We start from the raw sequence: 18,888 nt of genomic DNA on the forward strand, positions 1-18,888 counted from the left end.
ATTTATTTTCAGCCCACTAATGCCTTATTATCCATGATTAATTTACAGTATAGCATAAAGAAACTACAATGTTGTTGTATTAGTTAACATGATTTAACTACATTAGATGACATTGAGTAACAATGGACAATATACAACAAGTAATGTAATTTATTATTTTATGCAACATTTGTTATTCTTTGTTAATGTTACACAATACCATATCAAAAGGAATTTGGCTCATAACAAAAGACGTGGCATTGATAACATCCCAATTGAACCCTGAACTAGAGACAACCAGTCTGGTTCATAAGAACAAAAGGAATTTACAGAATAATTCAACCACTGTGTACTGGTCAATCATTAATACATTATAATGATTTTTTTTACTGCTTTTTCCACTCAATAAATATGAGGTACAGCTGGTTTCATCTGATCATTCTTACAGAGGAATTTCTCAAAATGATTGTCCATGTAAGTCGCAATATTTTCATTTTATTTATTTATGTCATTTAAATGTATATTTACTCATTATTCTTCAGTATAACACAGGACTTGGTAACACTTTAGAATACTGTTTCTTACTTACTGTGTAACTAAGAAGGAATTACTGCAAGACTAATAGGTCAATTCTCATTAATGCTGATATCTGCTCTTTTAACTAGGAAGATGTGTTAACTAATCTGTATGGAGTAGCATTTTATAATTTTGTTGAGTAACAGTTAACTAATCAATAGCTTTCACTCATTTCTTCTTAAGAACTACTAGATATCTACTAATTCAGATTCTACATAAATAACTATGAAGTAACAGACAAACATTCTGTACTTGAAGATCATAAACATATCTGAGGTAATTGGCTAATTATGACAAGGCAGTTGGAGTGGAGGATGGTTCAATATGGTTATTGAAAACGAAACTAAATTTGTTGTAATGAATCTTTTGGAGAACAAGAATTCCATAAAATGTATATTGCATTTCTATAATAGTAGTAATAGTGACAATATTTCCATAATAGTAGTATACTAGCAATAGTAAATAAGAAGAAATGTCCACTGCTTAATCATTGTGATGGTCAATTGTGTATAAGACTGTTTAGTAGTTACTTCATAGTTATTTATGTAGAATCTGAATTAGTAGATAACTAATAGTTCTTAAGGAGAAATTAGTGAATTCGAAAGCAATTGATTAGTTAACTGTTAATTAACAAAATTATAAAATGCTACTCCATACTGGGTGCGTTTCCCAAACATAACAAGACATAGGTCGCTAGTTGACCCCCATAGTACGATGGATCATTGGGGAAATTAACGATGCAGTTACGACTGTTTCCAGAAGCCGTATTAACTCTGTCGGAGATCAATCGTTTGAACCAAATTGGTTCAGCAATCTAGATGATGACGCCATGGCAGTAGGGGTAATGATGTATTCTAATAAATACGGTCAGATTGAATTAATGTTAAATTCTCGCTGTAATTAACATCCATTGCATTTAATGGCGACTTTAGTTATCCTATTTTTTATCTATTGTTTTATTTCATTCATTCATAAGTTTCCTCCTACGTCACTTCACCAGAGTTCCTAGTGCACGAACGCTTGTACACATGCTTACTATTAAAAAACAACCTATGTATTTTCTTAACAAATTAAAAGATGTCAAATTAAATTTGTTTGTTTTTCGAATAATGGATATAGAATGCATGTCACTTGCTCAGTTTGTTCAAAGGCATGATGCATGTACTGTAAGTCTAAATCGCATAATAAAAAGAAACTATGCTTCTAACCACAGCCGAAGACATGTTGTTCCAACCACGCAACTTTGCGATGCTGTTTGCGATTGATCGTTGGAAAGATGGTTTCGGGAAACACTAAAATCGTTGACTTTGCGACAGAATTTGCGTCCATAGAAACGCACCCCTGAATAGTTAACACATCTTCCTTAATAGTTAAAAGAGCAGATATCAGTTTTAATGAAGAGGTAGATCCGTAATTCCTTGTTAGTTACACATTAAGTAAGAAAAATTATTATAAAGTGTTACACAGGACTTTACTAATTAATGTGTAAATAGAGACTAAGGATTATTGCATTTTTATTTACATTTAGAACTAAAAATATAAAAGAAAAATTGTGTAACATTCTTCATTAGGCAAACAGAACATAAACATGGATGACGATGCAGATATTGCCGTTGTTGGCATAGGATGCAATTTCCCTGGAGGTAAAAATAATATTGCAATATGCGGTACTTCATAATTTATTGTGTGTTATGTTATAACATTTTAGTTTACCATTGGTCTCATGTACATCCCAAAACTTGTAGGTGAGGGACTTGAGAACTTCTGGAGGGTCCTTCTTCATGGAAAGAACTGTGTCATTCAAATACCAATTGAAAGATTTGACCTCACTCAATGGTATGATTCAGATGAAAGTAAACCAGGAAAGACATACACAGCAAAAGCAGCACTTATTGATGGGTAAGTGTTTAATTTCCTCATATATATATGTTGATAAAATTCATAAGTATTTTCAACAATTTCTTTTAAGAAAAGTAACTATTGTAAGAGATAAAAATGTTTTATACCTTTACACATTTTCCTTTAACAATAATCATGAAACTGCAAAACGTGTCATTTTCAGTTCATGGTATAATATTTTAGCACAGTAAATTGAACGAATAAAATGTTTATTTTAGAGTTGAAAAAAGTCTCTATAAGACAGTGTTGACAAGTACTGACAGTTCCTAGAAGATATAAACACTAACAAATGCTTAAAAGACAAAGACAAGACAAAGAATTAAGAGAATTGATTTTCCAATCAAATTTATTTTCCACAACATTTTTTCAGTGTTATCTCGTTTTTGTATGTATCCAGTATTGCTCACTGGAAAATACAATAACCATTGTGTCCCTTGAGGGATCAGTTAAACCTGAATTGTTAACCTTTGCATGGACATTGTTTGTAAATCATCTTTTAAGTCCTGGTTGGTAATTCGTGTCTTGGTGAGTTTGATTAGGAAAGTCTATTCATGCTTGTTATAAATCAAATTAAATAAAAATGCTTTAAGCTTTCATTAAGGGTTAGGTTTATGGTATACAATGTACAGTAACGTTGCATGTAGTACAGTATAAGGGTCATGAAACACAGTGTGTGCTGGTATGTTTACAGTAATTTTCATTTATAGAAATTATTTAAAAAAATCCAATTATTAATATAAGTTAAATCATGAAACAACATAAGAATTATTCTCCATATGCAAAAAACATATCATATGACTTTACTGAATATAGAAAGATGCTAAATGATGGCAAAAAAAATATAACCGTCTTATATCTCTATGTCTTTAATTAAAATTAAACATTGATCTTATTTCAGAATTAAATTTTGAGGCACTAGCTTGGTTTTCACAGGCAGTCACATAATACAAGTAAAAAGTCCTAAGTACACACAATTTTTTAATAATTATATTTTTTAATTATATATTTCCAAATTTTTACCATACAATAAGCTTTTTGTTATCATATATAAGCTCCTGTATGCTGAGTAAAACAAATATGAATCTTGAGTTTTCATTCTATACAGTTTAAATGAGTTTGACCACAAGTTCTTTGGCATCACTGAAGCTGAATCATCCAATATGGACCCTCAGCATAAACTTTTGCTACAGTGCACGTACAGAGCCCTAGAGAACACTGGGATACCAATGGAAAAGGCCAGTGGAACAAGTACAGGAGTGTTTTTGGGTAACAAAACTATATAATTAATATCAATTTTAACTTTGAGTTACTTTAAATTGTCTTTGGAAAAGTATGGATTAAAAGAAAAGTGAGTCAGTTGCAATATGTTGCAGTAAGATAATTGAACCAGAATCAATTTCAGTAGAATTAAATCAATAATATTTTAAAACAATCTGTCAGGGGATTTGTCTAGTAACTGTTTTAAAAAGGTTATAGCAGTTGTTATACTGATAAGAATTATTTTAATTTCTGTTAAATATTGTTAAATATTGTTTTTATTTTATTTTAGGTTTGATGAACAGAGACTTTGAGGTGGGCTCAGCGAGAATTAACCCGAAACAAATAGATCACTCCTACAGTACTGGCATAGCAATGAGCATAGCTGCCAACCGCATCTCCTACACATTTAACTTTACTGGTCCTTCACTGTCCATTGACTGTGCCTGCTCCTCATCACTTGTTGCCCTTCACTTTGCTTGTCAGGCCATAAAACAAGGTAGTCTTCAATGCTATTTACAAGAAGAACAAGTGGATATATTTTATTATTACAATTTTCTATTTTTAAAATCTGTCCCTTGTTAGCAACCAAACAATTGGTTGTTTTATCTCAATAATGTAGTCATGAATAGGTTTTCATAGAAGGATGGCCCTGTTAAAATTACAAAAATGTAAATTAATCTTTGAAACTTGATGTATTATACCAGTGGTTCTCAACTCTGGCCCGCGAGATCCATTTTCCTGCCGAGTTTAGCCCCAACTCTGATAAAACACCTGAAGAAGCTTATCGGCGACTTTAGGAACAGATTTGCTCAACTTAATGCGGGGCTGCGCAGATTGTTTGGCATATCACATTAAAGTGCTGATAGATTTGCGCAGCCCTGCATCAAGTTGAACTCATCTATTCCTAAAGACTCCTATTCCTAAAGATTCCTAAAGAGTTTGTTCAGGTGTTTTATGGCAGAGTTGGGGCTAAACTCAGCAGGAAAATGTATCTCGCGGCCCAGAGTTGTGAACCACTGTATTATACAAAGCACTGTACAAATAAATATTGCTTTGATTTTGACATTCTTCAGGTGACTGTGAAATGGCTGTGTGTGGAGGTGTGACCTGCATATTGGAGCCAACAGTGTTTGTGGCTCTATCCAAGGCAAAGATGATATCCCCTGAAGGTACCAGTAAACCTTTCAGTAGAAAAGCAGATGGATATGGGAGAGGAGAAGGCTGTGGGGTTGTTGTTCTAAAGCCTCTGAAAAAGGTTAACAGACATCAGCTTGTTTACATAAGTATGACAAAAATGTAGCTAATGAACCACTGAAAGCAACAACCCCATGTGTTCTGTATTTTGACAGGCTCTTCAAGACCACAATCATATCTGGGGCATCATTAGCAAAACAGCAGTAAATCAAGATGGCCACACTGTTAGCCCTATAACCAAACCATCCATGATACAGCAAGAGGAGCTACTTAGAAAAATCTACTCAACAGACACTGAACTGACTAGTGTCCAGTACATTGAGGCTCATGGGACAGGGACTCCAGTTGGAGATCCAGTTGAGGCAGGTAGTATTTCGAAAGTCATTGCCAAAGCAAGACTTCGTGAATCTGGACCACTCCTCATTGGTTCTGTTAAGAGCAACATTGGACACACAGAATCTGCAGCAGGTATTGCCGGACTTATAAAGATTCTCTTGATGATGAAGCATGAAACATTTGTGCCCTCAGTGTTCTACTCAGAAGATGACTCCAGCATAGACACTAAATCTCTCAACCTAAAAATTCCCACCACAGCAGAGAAATGGCTCACTGATAATACTGTGAGAACCGCTGGAGTCAATAATTTTGGGTTTGGTGGAACAAACGCACACGCAGTAGTCAGACAGTGTGTGCAGTCAAAGAGAACAAGAAATCAGATTATTAAATCACATCAGTTCTTTGTGCTTTCTGCAGCCTCTGAAAAATCACTCAAAATGATGATGGAAGATACTGCAGAACAGATTAGTGTTGGGACTATAACAGATCTACAATCTTTACTGTTCACATCTGCCTGTAGAAGAAGTCATCTGAAACACAAATACAGGAAAGTTTTTCAGACATCGTCCTTGACAGACCTGAAAGAGACACTTACTGCTGCCGTACAGAAAAAGCTTGCCCCTTCAAAGACAGACTCCAAGTTAGTCTTTGTGTTTTGTGGTAATGGTTTAACTTATCCTGGTATGTGCAAGCAGCTCCTAAAACAAGAACCTGTTTTTAGGGAAGTTGTGGAGAAGATCGAAACCCTGATGCAAAGCTATACAAGTTTCAACCTGATTGAGAAGTTAGAAAGTAAATCTGATGACTTCACTGATCCAAAAGATGTCCAGCCTCTCCTGTTTGCTATTCAGGTTGCGATTACTAGCCTCCTAAAGCACTGGGGCATCACTCCTGATGCTGTTCTTGGGCACTCAATTGGAGAGGTTGCTGCAGCTAATTGTTCTGGTTTGTTGTCACTCGAGGATGCAGTCAAAGTCATCCACTATCGCAGTTCATTGCAAAGCACAGTAAAAGGAGGGAAAATGCTGGTTGTCAGTAATATGGCTGTTTCTGAAATCATGAAACTTCTTCCATCTTATTCAGGAAGAGTTTGTCTGGCTGCTTACAACAGCCCACAGTCATGTACCCTCTCAGGAGATGCAGATGACATTGACAGATTGCATGAATATTTAAGCAACTCAGCCAGTGCAAACAATCTCTTCCTTCGCATTCTGGATGTCCCTGCTGCCTATCACAGCCACATGATGGATCCCATTGTATCTAGAGTAAAAGAGAATATAGCCTCATTACAGGGACAAAATCTGGTGACAGAATTGTTCTCAACAGTGACCGGTGAAAGTCTGTGCTCCTCAGATTTTATTACTGGTGAATACTGGGCAAGAAATATCAGGGAGCCAGTTGTATTTGAACAAGCTGTAAGGTCAGCAGCTAAAAACAGAAGGAATGTGATCTTTGTTGAGATTGGCCCAAGAAGATCTTTGCAGAGGTACATCACAGAGACTCTGGGAAATGATGTCAATGTTCTTCCCTCAGTGCAGCCAGATAAGGATCACGATACAATGCTTGCTATTGTATCCAAATTGTTTGAGCTTGGAGTCCAAGTGGATTGGGGAATGTTTTACAAAGGATGTGAGACTGAACCAATTCCTCACCCACGCTATCAGTTTGATAATGTGAAGAAAGATGTCTTCTCCTCTGATCTCCAGTTGGCTGGTCCTACCAGCAACCACCCAGTAGTGACACAAATGAGTTCAGACAGCTCCGTTTTCAGCTGTGATTTATTATCTGACTCAGTGGCCTACCTCCAGGACCACAAACATAATGGTGTTGCCATCCTTCCTGGTGCATTGTATGCTGAATTGGGCATAGCAACCTTCATGGTGTATGCAAAACCAAGAGTCCCACTCAGTTCTCTGCAACTCAACGTCACATTCCAGAGTCCTTTCATTTTCACACAGAATGCCCCAAAAATGCAAGTTAAATTGGATCCATCAGACAATTTAGCAGAGAACACATGCAATTTCAAAGTACAGTCTAATTCTGGAGTCTATGCATTTGGCAGTGTAGAAGCAAAGCCAGGTAGATTGCCTGAAGTGCAGACCATGGCATTGGACTGTATTTTCAAACGATGCACATGTCTCATCACTACAGAAGAGCTTTACAAACATCTTAGTCAGACAGGACTTGAGTACGGTTCTGTCTTCAGAAATAAATCTGATGTTTATTGTGGTGAAGAATTCAGAGAGTGCATATCTGTTTTAAGGATCCCAGAAGAATTACTTCTTAATTTACATGACTATTACGTTCACCCTGTTGTCTTGGATTATGTCATGCAGCTTATTCCCGGAACTATGGTGGGCAAGCTTTCAGCAAGACCTCAATTTCCTGCACAAATAGGTAGCTTGACTGTATTTGAACCATTTCAAGAGGAGATGGTTGTGTATTTGAAAGCAATACATGAGGGGGAAGATAATTTTGAAATCTGTGGCTGCTTAACCAACAAACAAGGCAAGGTTTTGGTTGAGCTCAGTAATGTGAAGATCAGAATGCTGGGAAGTCGTTCTTATGTTGTCGATGAATACTTCTTCCACCACAACTTCAGCATCACGGCTGAAGATGCCACCTTGAATACATCAATCAAGGCACTTGTCTTTTCTGATGAGGTAGGGATTTCCAAAGCTTTGCAACAGTACTTACACCGTGCGTCAAGATATATTCCATCATCAAATAGCAATACACTGTCGGAATGTGGACCTGAATTTCTTTTGTCAAAGCTGAAAATTTCAAATGTAACGAAAAATTTCCAGGAAATTTTGTTCATGTGGGGTGATGCAGACCTAACTTCTCTCAAATCAGAAAATGTCTTGGACATCATGGCAGGTTGTTGTGAGATTTTCAGAAAGATTGTTGGATATCTCAAGGCTAATCATTTCCCAGGTGCTATCAGAGTAATAACTTATAGGTCCTCTGAGAGTTTAGTGGATCACATCAGTCCTGGGTTTGTTCTACTAGGCATGATAAGAGCATGTGCAGCTGAGTTGTCAGAACTATCATTTCAGCTGATTGACTTGGGCTCTATTTCATCTGAAGATATCAAAGCATTGGCTCAGGTCCTCAGAACACACCCCTGTAGCAAGTATCCAGAGCTGGTAGTGAAAGAGGGCACAATTCTCAAACCTGAAATCATCCACACACCATTGCCAAACATGGAGAGCATATCAAAAAGTGTCCACATGATGCACAATGAAGTCTTCACCTTGCAAACATCTGATCCATATGAAATAACAAATTTATCAGCTACACAAGTGGACAATTCCGGTGAACCAATTCGGGGAAAAAACATTGAAGTTAAACTCAGTAAAATTTGTGTGCATTCATCAGACTACTTTCCTGTCAGTACCTCTGAGTTCACTTATGGCAAGACAATGTATTGGAACAAGCACACAAATCGAAACCACAAACTTCTAGCCCTTGATTTCAATGGGATTGTCACAGATGTGGGTAAAGATGTGAACAAATTGAAAGTTGGTGACCAGATTGCTTGTTGTTATCCTGTGGCTGCCACCTCCAAAGTTGTTCTCCCAGAATCTGTTTGCTACAAAACAAAAAGGCTTACATTCTTGAAGGACAACCCCTGTATATCTTATATGGTATTGGCCTGGGAGGTTCTGCATGAGATTTTACCCAAAGCCAAAAATCAGAGGAAATTGGCCATTTTCTCAACTGTTCCTGACTCCTGTTTGATGAAGGTCTTTACTACTGCTGCAAACAGATCAGGTTGGATTGTCAGAGTGAGCACACTGGCAGATCAGCTTGCTTGTGATCTTAATGAGGTGGAAGGAGCTGTCTTTCTTCCTCCATTTAATGAGAAGATCATTGAAACAGTCAGCAAAGTTACAGTCATCAAAGATGTTGTTCTTGTCTGTGACAACTTGCCAGAGTTTCAAATCAATCCAAAAACTTTTAGACATACCAATGATGAAGTCCACGTACATTACCTCTTCATGTCTCAAATAATACAGAAATGGTCTCTGCGTATTAAGATGCCAAAAGTCTACCGCTGGCTGAAATCCATGCATTTGGACAGAAAGTCTTTAGATTTAAACACAACAAATTTTCAAGGAAGGAAATCTGAAGACATTGAACTTCTCTTTGTAAAAGAGTCTGATTCATACTTCACAAGCCAGATTCTACCCATCATAATCCTGAACAATGATTACAAAGACCAGCTGTCAGATATTCCACTTTTGGCCAAACAAAGACTTTTCCAGAAAAATTCAGTCTATATCGTCACAGGTGGTCTGACAGGGCTGGGCTATGAGACGGTGAAGTTCATTGCTCAGAAAGGCGGAGGAAACATTGTCATTTTTTCAAGGAGCAATCCAAATCCTCAAATTCAGCAAGAATGTCAGAATGTCGGTGATCGTTCTGGTTCTGTCATTAAGTGGCTACAGTGTGATGTTTCCGTATCAGAACAAGTTGAACAGGCAATTGTTCACGTTGGAAAACTTTTTCCATCGAGTCCAGTCAAAGGAATCTTTCACAGTGCAGTTGTCCTGCATGATGGGCTCATCGAAAGTCTTGACAAATCTCTTTATGAAAAAGTAATGAGACCAAAAGTTAATGGAGTGATTAACCTTCACCGTGCTACTAAACACTGTCATCTGGATTACTTTGTATGCTATTCCTCAATCTCTGCCTTCATTGGCAATGCATCACAGACAAACTATGCAGCTGCTAATACATTCATGGACACTTTCTGCCAATACCGCAGAAACATGGGACTTTCAGGACAGTCAATCAACTGGGGGGCTTTAAATCTTGGCCTCCTGTTGAACAAAGTGCATTTCCAAAGATTTCTTGAGGCAAAGGGAATCATGCTACTGGAAGTCCCAGAAATTCTTGAAAGTCTTGAGCAATGCCTCATAATCAACAAACCTCAACAGGTTGTATGCAAGTTCAATTTCAAAAACAACTGGAATAATGTCCTCAGTCAAAACAAGTCTTTGAGTGCCCGACTGTACAGACTAACAGAGGAAGCCTTGAGGAAAGACAGAGTAAGCTTATCCAGACCTGACCTGCCCATCACATCACCACGTGAATATATGAGGTCAATGATCAGTGAAACAATTGGTGTTGAGATGGACGACCTTAATGATGACACTCATCTTTCTGATTTAGGCATTGACTCAATGTTAGCCATGACTCTGCAAAATAAAATCTTCCAGGACAGAGGTGTGAATGTCCCTCTAGTGACTCTACTGGATCCAAACAGTACTCTGTCAAGTCTCATCAAAATCCTGCAGGATAATTCTGTAGAGGAGCTTCAAAGCAAAGATGATAACTTATCTACATATCTATAATGATGATATTTTCCCCAAAGCAGTCAACATTATTCAAAACGACTATTCAGGAATTCATGACAATTTGTCATAAATTATATAATTAAACAAAGTATAAATAGCAAGTACATTATCTGTGCATGTGAAATCATTCAGTGTCTTCATAGATTTCTATGTCTATTTTTAATGCATTAATTTGTGTATAGTTAAACATAACATGTATCCCATATGAGTGACTGAATACTCATGTGTCTTTGTTGATCTGAAGAAATCAAGTTAACAGTTGTTGGGATCGCAGATTACAATTTTTGAGTTTAATTAGTAGTATTGTCAAGAATGATTAAAATATTGCCTGATTTATGAACACAATAAAGACATAATCTCCTTTTTAGCCCTGCAAGCCTCATATTGTTTATTATGTCTCTCTAGTACTCTTGTATGTTAATTGCTTTAAATCTAATAAATTGATTAAGATCATTCATACCATTTGAATGTATATAACATAAACATAAAACCGTCTTTTCTTTTAATTAAAGATAACAAAATGTTCTCATTAAGCAGCTTTTCAAGTAAATGTGACTCCAAATTTACATTAATCTTTTTTATTAGAATATGTTAACAGAACTTGTAAAAATAAGTAGAATTAGGAAAAAAATGTTTAAAAATAAAATAAAAACAAAGATTTCCTTTCATGTCAACTAATCTGGATATTAATTAGTCTTTTGTATTTATGAATTACACATAAATCAAACTGTTTGACATTTAAAACTAGTCATTGGCAGATGATTTTACCTTAAGTGAGTTCATACAAAGCAAAACAACGCAACAATGTGAAAGGGATGTGAAATTGGTCATAGTAAACCTAAAACAACCTTCTGGACAATTTGGTCCTAAATCATTTTCTTTGGGAAAAAAGACTACAAGACACATTCTTTGAATGTCTAGCAATATTTCTTCCAAATTTCAAATAAGAATATTGTTTCTATTTGAATTTTTTTTGCAGAAAATATAAACTGTAGAAACAGGTCAAAATAACAGGAAAGATGCTTTGTATTTTTCAGATCTCAAATACTACAAATAATGTTAATAATCATTTTAACGCAATACAACAGTAATATCTGTACATAGTTGGATTTTTATATGTGATAACCTGGACTTTTATCACAGTTTCCATTTTTTTTATCATGCTGTCAGTCTTTCTCATTACTGCTGAATGACTTTATGTTACTCCTGATGTCATGGTTCCACTATCATGTCATGTTTTATTCTTGTTTTGTTGTAGAGCCATGGCATAGCCTTTAATTATGTGGTGGGAGAGAGACTATTTTGGCACCTATTTTGTCATACTATTTCTCTCCGGTCTGCGTCTTTGTTCCCATCATCTCGTTCCTCGTCAGCCTCTCCTTAGTGCTTAATCCCCAGCACCTGTTCCTCGTTATGATCCTGTGTTTGTCATCCTTTAAAACATCCTCGTGTTCTTTGTCCTGTGCTCGTTCATTGTACGCTTTCGTGTGCTGTCGTGTTGTAAACTGTATGCTGTAGCTGTCCTATAGCTGTTTGGTGTCTTGCCTCGTCTTGCCTTGCTTTGTCTTGCCTTGCCCTGCCCTGCCTTGCCTTGTTACCGTACCCCATACCCCGTGTCCAGTAAGTCTAGTTTAGTTAGTGTGTTTATATTCAAGTGTTTGTTTTCTTAGTTTAGTTGTAAGTCAGTGTCCTAGTCCTGTTTTCCCCCTTGTGGGTTTTGTTTTGCTTGTTTTTGTGCATTAAACACCTTTGTACCCCTACCGTCCGTGTCTGCCTGCAATTTGGTTCTCTTGCCTAGTCTTTCATGACAGAATGAACGAGCCATACAGAACCCAGCAGGCAGCCGTTAACAGTTCCTTGCGGTCCCACCAGGCCCGACTACTGTTTTGGCTCAAACCGGGAGATCCCCGAATCCGAGACTTCGCCCGGGAGTCCGTGGCTGCATCTAGGGAGAAGGAGTTCGGTGAGGCAGAGCTCAAGGTTATTTTTAAATACTGCCTCACCGAACCACTCAAGCCGTCCGAGATGAGGATGTTGAGCTCCCTGTGGATGGGCGACATGGTCAGGTACATGATCAACCCGGATGATCCCTGGCCGTTAGTGCCAGACTGGGTATCCACTCCCTTGGCTACCGTCCCGGAGGACCGTGTCCTGGCCGGCCTTACCCGCTGGAGCTCGGCACCCTCATCCGCATCTTCCTCTCCACCATCCTCCAATTCCGTTGGTAAGGGAGGAGAAAGAAACTCCGCAGTCCGGAGGTCCCGAGTCCGGAGGTCCCGAATCCGGAGGTCCCGAGTCCGGAGGTGTCAAACCCCAAATATTTTTTGGGGGGGCGCCGTGGGGAGGTGACAGTCCGAGTGGCCAGCCCTGCCGCAGATTCTCCCCAGCAACCGGCACCAAGCCCGGTCCAGCAACCGGCACCAAGCCCGGTCCAGCAACCGGCACCAAGCCCGGTCCAGCAACCGGCACCAAGCCCGGTCCAGCAACCGGCATCAAGCCCGGTCCAGCAACCTGCACCAAGCGCTGCCCAGCCGCCAGAGAGTGCTGCCCAGCCTCCCTTGCAATCCTTGTCCAGCCCGGCATTCCAGCCGGCCGTCCAGCCCTGAACCAGCCCGGCATTTCAGCCGGCCGTCCAGCCCGGCATTCCAGCCGGCCGTCCTGCCCTTGTCCAGCCTGGCATTCCAGCCAGCCGTCCTGCCCTTGTCCAGAACGGCATTCCAGCCGGCCGTCCTGCCCTTGTCCAGCCCGGCATTCCAGCCGGCCGTCCAGCCCTGTTCCAGTCCGGCATTTCAGCCGGGATCCAGCCCAGCAGTCCTGCAGGGGACTAGGACAGTTCCCCCAAGGACTTCCCCTGTCAAACCCCCTGGGGCTCCGCACTCTGGCGCGCCCCCACGGGCTAGGACTTCCCCACCCAGCCCTACCCCTTCTGGACTTCCTATGTATTCTTGTTTGCCCCCACCCCCCCTCCCTTGCTTGTTATTTTTATTATCACACCCTAATCCATTCATTGTCATGTCTTGTATGCCCCTTGTATGCCTTGTCTGTTTGGTTTTTGTCATGGTCCCAGTCAGTCTTGTCTTGTTAGTCTACCCCTTGATGAACACCTGGAGGTGTTCATTTAAGGGGGGGCTTATGTCATGGTTCCACTATCATGTCATGTTTTATTCTTGTTTTGTTGTGGAGCCATGGCATAGCCTTTAGTTATGTGGTGGGAGAGAGACTATTTTGGCACCTATTTGGTCATACTCTCTCTCTCTCCGGTCTGCGTCTTTGTTCCCATCATCTCGTTCCTCAACAGGGTCTCCTTAGTGCTTAATCCCCAGCACCTGTTCATCGTTATGATCCTGTGTTTGTCACCCTTTAAAACATCCTCGTGTTCTTTGTCCTGTGCTCGTTCATTGTACGCTGTCGTATGCTGTCGTATGCTGACGTGTTCTAAACTGTATGCTGTAGCTGTCCTATAGCTGTTTGGTGTCTTGCCTTGTCTTGCCTTGCTTTTTCTTGCCCTGCCCTGCCTTGCCTTGTTCCCGTACCCCGTGTCCAGTAAGTCTAGTTTAGTTAGTGTGTTTATATTCAAGTGTTTGTTTTCTTAGTTTAGTGTGTCTTTGTCTTTTGAGTTCTGTTAAGTTATCCTGTACTGTTTTCCCCATTGTGGGTTTTGTTTTGCCTTTTTGTAGTGCTTGTTGTAATAATAAATTATCTGTTAACCCCGTCATCCCTGAGTCCTGCCTGCAATTGTGTTCTCCAGCTATGTCTATGAGTTTGTTGAAATTCAACAGACACTGGTTTGAAATGGCCACAATACATCTAGAAATGCTGATTTGAAATGAAAATTGGGCACGGTTTTTAAAAAAATATCCGCGGCTGAGTTCTAGAGGACTGAGTTCTAGAGGTGTCACAGCCTTCAGCTGAAGTGCCTTCATTCTCCATCCTACCCTCATCACCTGACTGTGCACTAAATTTGCCCATAAACCGTTACCTTGACTCATAACTCTTGATTAAATTAACCTCTGTCTATAGCTATGTCCCATTTCGGGGTCACAAACTTAAACACAAAGATTCAGTCTTTAAAGGACGCAGCCTTAGAAGTCCATGAACCGAACAGAAATGAGACGGTCTAGCCTTGCGTAGGATTTCTTAATTGCGTCACCTGCTGCTCATGTTGGTGATGACAGGAGTGGGACACAGCAGTGATGTTTCTAATTTTTTGAAGCAAATGCGGAGCCAGAAAATTGTTGTTATGTTTTAGAGAACATGAGCTTGTTGGTCTACGTTTAAATCTAGGCTAGTGATTGTTGCAGCAGTGCCGTGCGTTTCAGAACCCTCCTCCTTCCCAGGCTCCACGTGTATAGACCTGCTACAAGGACCACATAAGCTGTGGTTTATTCATATGTTATATGTGCTGCACACAGCAGCATGTTGTGGATATATTGGCAGTAGCAAGTCTCCTTACTTGCTCCACAGCAGCAGCGTAGCAGATCTGTGATGAGCAAGGCAGGACGAGAGCCGTGATGGAATGACGTGGGGCCGGTGACACGAGTGATAATGAGAACGGCTCCGTATCTCTCACGGGGGAGATCGGAAGAATAAAAGGATGAGCGGCAGAGTGTACGACGAGAGAGGAGGCTGGCTGAGTGCCGTGAGGGAATGACGCGGGGCCGGTGACGCGAGGGATAATGACAAACTTATTTGATTAAAGTTTGTTTGAAAGTTTGTTCCCGCCTTCTTCCTTCCCTACTTTGAACTGTATTACAAGATCTGTTCCGCAATACATTATATGTCATGCACACTATCATGCTAAACACTCAGAGAGTTGTCATGACAGAACTAAAGTTTTGAATGATTATTAAAAAAATTCCAGCCGTGAAGCATTTGATGTCCACATTTTTCTGTGTAAAGTGCTATTTTTGGGTCTCCAGTGCATCTACCAACCCAGAAAACGTGAAAAACAAGATCCCATTAAGTTTGTTTTGATGATCCTTTCCCTGCAAGAATGTAAGAAATCGAGCCGTTCAGATTTCACTCCCGTTGTGACGTAAAAGCAGTATCTTATTATAATGTTACCACCCCTTAATCTACACAATTCCACCCACGGCACTGCTGCCTGTCATGAATCTTCAGGGAAGACATGGCGTGGGAACCCAATTGCAGGCAGACACAGACGGTAAAGGTGGTAACAAAGATTTATTTAACAATAAACAAGACCAAACAAACACGCAAAACAAAACCCACGAGGGGGTAAAACAAGACAGGAATATATATACTTTAACAACAAACACTGACTAACTAAAGTATAAAACAAACACTGGACTAATAACACACATACACTGACTAAACTAGACTTACTTAGAACCAACAGCAACAACAGCGAACAACTTCATACAAGGAACGAGGTATCAACAGGTACAAGGACATGAACATGTACAGCATACAATGCACGAGCACAGGACAATGAAACATGAGGACTCTTTATAGGGGAGAAGGAAAAGGGTCGTTAACGAGAAACAGGTGCTGGGGATTAGCACTGAGGAGAGGCTGACGAGGAACGTGATGGGAACAATGACGAGACACGAGAAAGAAACATTCAATCTCACATAAAACCATAGGTTATGCCATGACTCCACTCAAATGACACGAATAAACATGACATGATAATGGAATCATGACAGCTGCCATTGTTGTTTTCACAAGCGACAGCAGTGTACGTGACGCCATGGCAAAAGTTTAACCAAGTTTAGTCCTAACCTCGGAAGAGACAGGAGTAGATTTATTAAAATTTTTGGGAATCCCTCAGAAATCATAAGTAAAACCTGTGTGTTTGCGCAAATCACTTCAAGCCAGAGTGCTTTATCAGCCTGGGACAGTGCAAGCAGGATTAGCTTCAAAGTTCTTCCTCAAGAGGGATCAAGATCAACTGAAAAAGACAAAGCTGGTGATGTAAGAAATATTTATTTATTTATTAAGTCAGTCACGGGCTAAATAGAACTGGTGTTAACTAGTGTTAAACTTACTCTATATTTATATGTTATATGGCAAATGGGCACTTGGAGTTTAGCTGTATGTTAGGTTAATACATTATGTGAGTAAATATGGTCAGCTGCAGCAAAATGTTTGTTTTGCTCATGAACAGGGGAGAAGAGTGCAACTATTTTCATTTTGAATGTCTCAAATCATTCATCCAAAAATCTGTCACATAATACTAGTTATGCTCCCACATTGTGTGTTTAACGTTATTACTTGTCAACGACAAGCGCTAAAGTCCACGTAATTCCGCTTAGATCTGCAGGTTCACATTCCGTGGGTTTTAGGCAAGCATACACGCACAACATGAGCGCACTGGGATGCGCTGTTTGCTGTGAAGGATTTTTTATTCCCCGGGCGAATTATTTGAAATGTTTAAAACTACACTAATCGCAAATGAGTTTAGTAAACCTAATTTAGCTAAACCATTGACATGGCAATGCTACACGAATGTTGTGTTGACACGCTTGAACGAAAGGGGGTTGGGTGCCCTTTAACTCATTATCATTTAAAGGACCCATTCTTAAACTGTTTTAGAGGCTTTGATTATGTTTTTGGGGTGTTTAACAATGGATGTTCATGTTTCTATAAAAAAAATTATATTTCACATATTTCAAGTCTATTGTTCACCGCTGTCCCTCTTCTCACAAAACAACAGGATTTCTTCAGGTCTAAATGACGTCCCTCCTTCCGAAATGCTGCTTAGAGCGTGTTTGTAAAGATGTCCTACTCATATCAGCAAGCTTCCGCTTATCAGAATCTTGTGATTGTTTGGTCCATCTCTCTGTGCTCGTTTATTCATAAGCTTTTGGCTTTTTGCAATAAACAGTAACAACTGTGTCAACCTCTCTTCATCCATTAAAAACATGCAGATCAATCGAAGTGTAACGGTGGTCTGCTAGTGCATGTGCAAACAGCAGTCTGTGTTAGAGACTTTAATATTTTTCCTACTATGGCGAGGGAAATGACACCGGACCGATTATATTTATTAACACTAATAACAGAAGCGTTAGTTTGGCCTTTTTATATTGGACCCGAGTTGGATTATAAAACAAGCAGATTCAACAGGAGACATTTGCAAGCAGATTTCAAACGACATTTCGTAGAAGTGTTTTAGAGGTAGTCTATACACACACACACACACACACACAATATCATTGTATTAGACAGAACAGCTTTCACAGCCGATGTTAAAATCATGGAAAATGTAAGTTGACCACTGGTTATCTTGGAATTTGTGTAGCTGAATTCTTATTACCCAGCTGTAGGACTGTGAAGAAATTGAAAGTATTTTAGCGCGTAGCTGAATACCAAACACTACTCCAACAGCTCTTCCTCTTTTCTAAGGAAGACATTGCCCTTTTTGCGTATTCCTTTCAAGTGGTACTCGCTGCAGAAAGCTCTGTCTCAGTCACAGGTCATGGGTCCTCCAACAGAATAATGACCCAAAACACACAACTAGTCTCTTTTGTCAGTTTCAAGTTATTTCAGAGAAAATTGTTCATCCTTCGTTTTTGGTGGAGGGGTACCAACAAATTTTAGCACGTCTATATATTCGGTAGCTATTAACAGCCAGTACTACTTGGAGCTACATCATTTAAATACAAATACGGTTCATTAGTAATCATTCAGCCATCTTAAAACCCTGCCTCCTTTCTGTGGGAAGTGTTGTTGTATTTGGCTGAATCCGAAATGGGATAAATCCTTACTATATATTGGGCAAAAAGAAGAAACACTAGGGCTTAAATACACTGGGATAACAAAGAAACAAGAAACACCTGGGGAAACTTATTAACAGTAAAACCTGTAAAGGAACTTGGCACACAAAAGGAAATAAAGTAAGTTGAAAAATAACAGGGAAACACAGAACAGAATCGTGAAAAAGATTTAGATTCACTCGGATACTTGAGATGCTCTCTATCCCATGAGCCCACAGGACAGAATACTACGCACAGTCCACAAAACAGTCTCAGCCAACTTTCCTGTACAATTAAACATGTTGTTAACTATTGTAAAGCTAATGTAACAGTAACATCGACCTTTCTTTGATCTCAAATTGACCGTGTTTTATACTGTGCATAGATTAAATCTAAAGAATTTAAATAGAAAGCATTAATATTGATATCATTTTCAGCAATTTATTTACGTTTGTGTTTTATATGTATATTTGCCCTTTACAATATTATATATCGTATATATAAATGTTTTTTTTTTGTCACAAATATAACAAAATACATAATTTTCACCAGGTGGTTTT

At 39.2% G+C, this 18,888-nt stretch overlaps 1 protein-coding gene across 1 annotated transcript; it reads left to right on the top strand.

Moving 5' to 3' along the window:
• Positions 1-435: 435 nt before the first annotated feature.
• Positions 436-10,977, top strand: LOC130433080 (mycocerosic acid synthase-like). The gene is made up of 7 exons (XM_056762767.1): positions 436-453; positions 2,127-2,198; positions 2,301-2,454; positions 3,560-3,720; positions 4,004-4,210; positions 4,788-4,969; positions 5,064-10,977. Exons 2-7 carry the CDS (start codon positions 2,144-2,146, stop codon positions 10,605-10,607), a joined length of 6,303 nt encoding a protein of 2,100 aa, XP_056618745.1. The 5' UTR covers positions 436-453; positions 2,127-2,143; the 3' UTR covers positions 10,608-10,977.
• Positions 10,978-18,888: the final 7,911 nt, after the last annotated feature.

Source organism: Triplophysa dalaica, chromosome 12, assembly GCF_015846415.1.
Source record: "Triplophysa dalaica isolate WHDGS20190420 chromosome 12, ASM1584641v1, whole genome shotgun sequence".
In the NCBI taxonomy this organism is placed as follows: domain Eukaryota; kingdom Metazoa; phylum Chordata; class Actinopteri; order Cypriniformes; family Nemacheilidae; genus Triplophysa; species Triplophysa dalaica.

What these genes read in the sequence shown, in the direction of transcription:
- LOC130433080 (XM_056762767.1), top strand. Translation starts at nt 2,144, where the DNA reads ATGGATGACGATGCAGATATTGCCGTTGTTGGCATAGGATGCAATTTC. An exon ending in AAGTACAGGAGTGTTTTTGG is followed by an intron (nt 3,721 to 4,003) that starts GTAACAAAACTA and finishes ATTTTATTTTAG; the next exon opens with GTTTGATGAACAGAGACTTT. An exon ending in TTCTAAAGCCTCTGAAAAAG is followed by an intron (nt 4,970 to 5,063) that starts GTTAACAGACAT and finishes GTATTTTGACAG; the next exon opens with GCTCTTCAAGACCACAATCA.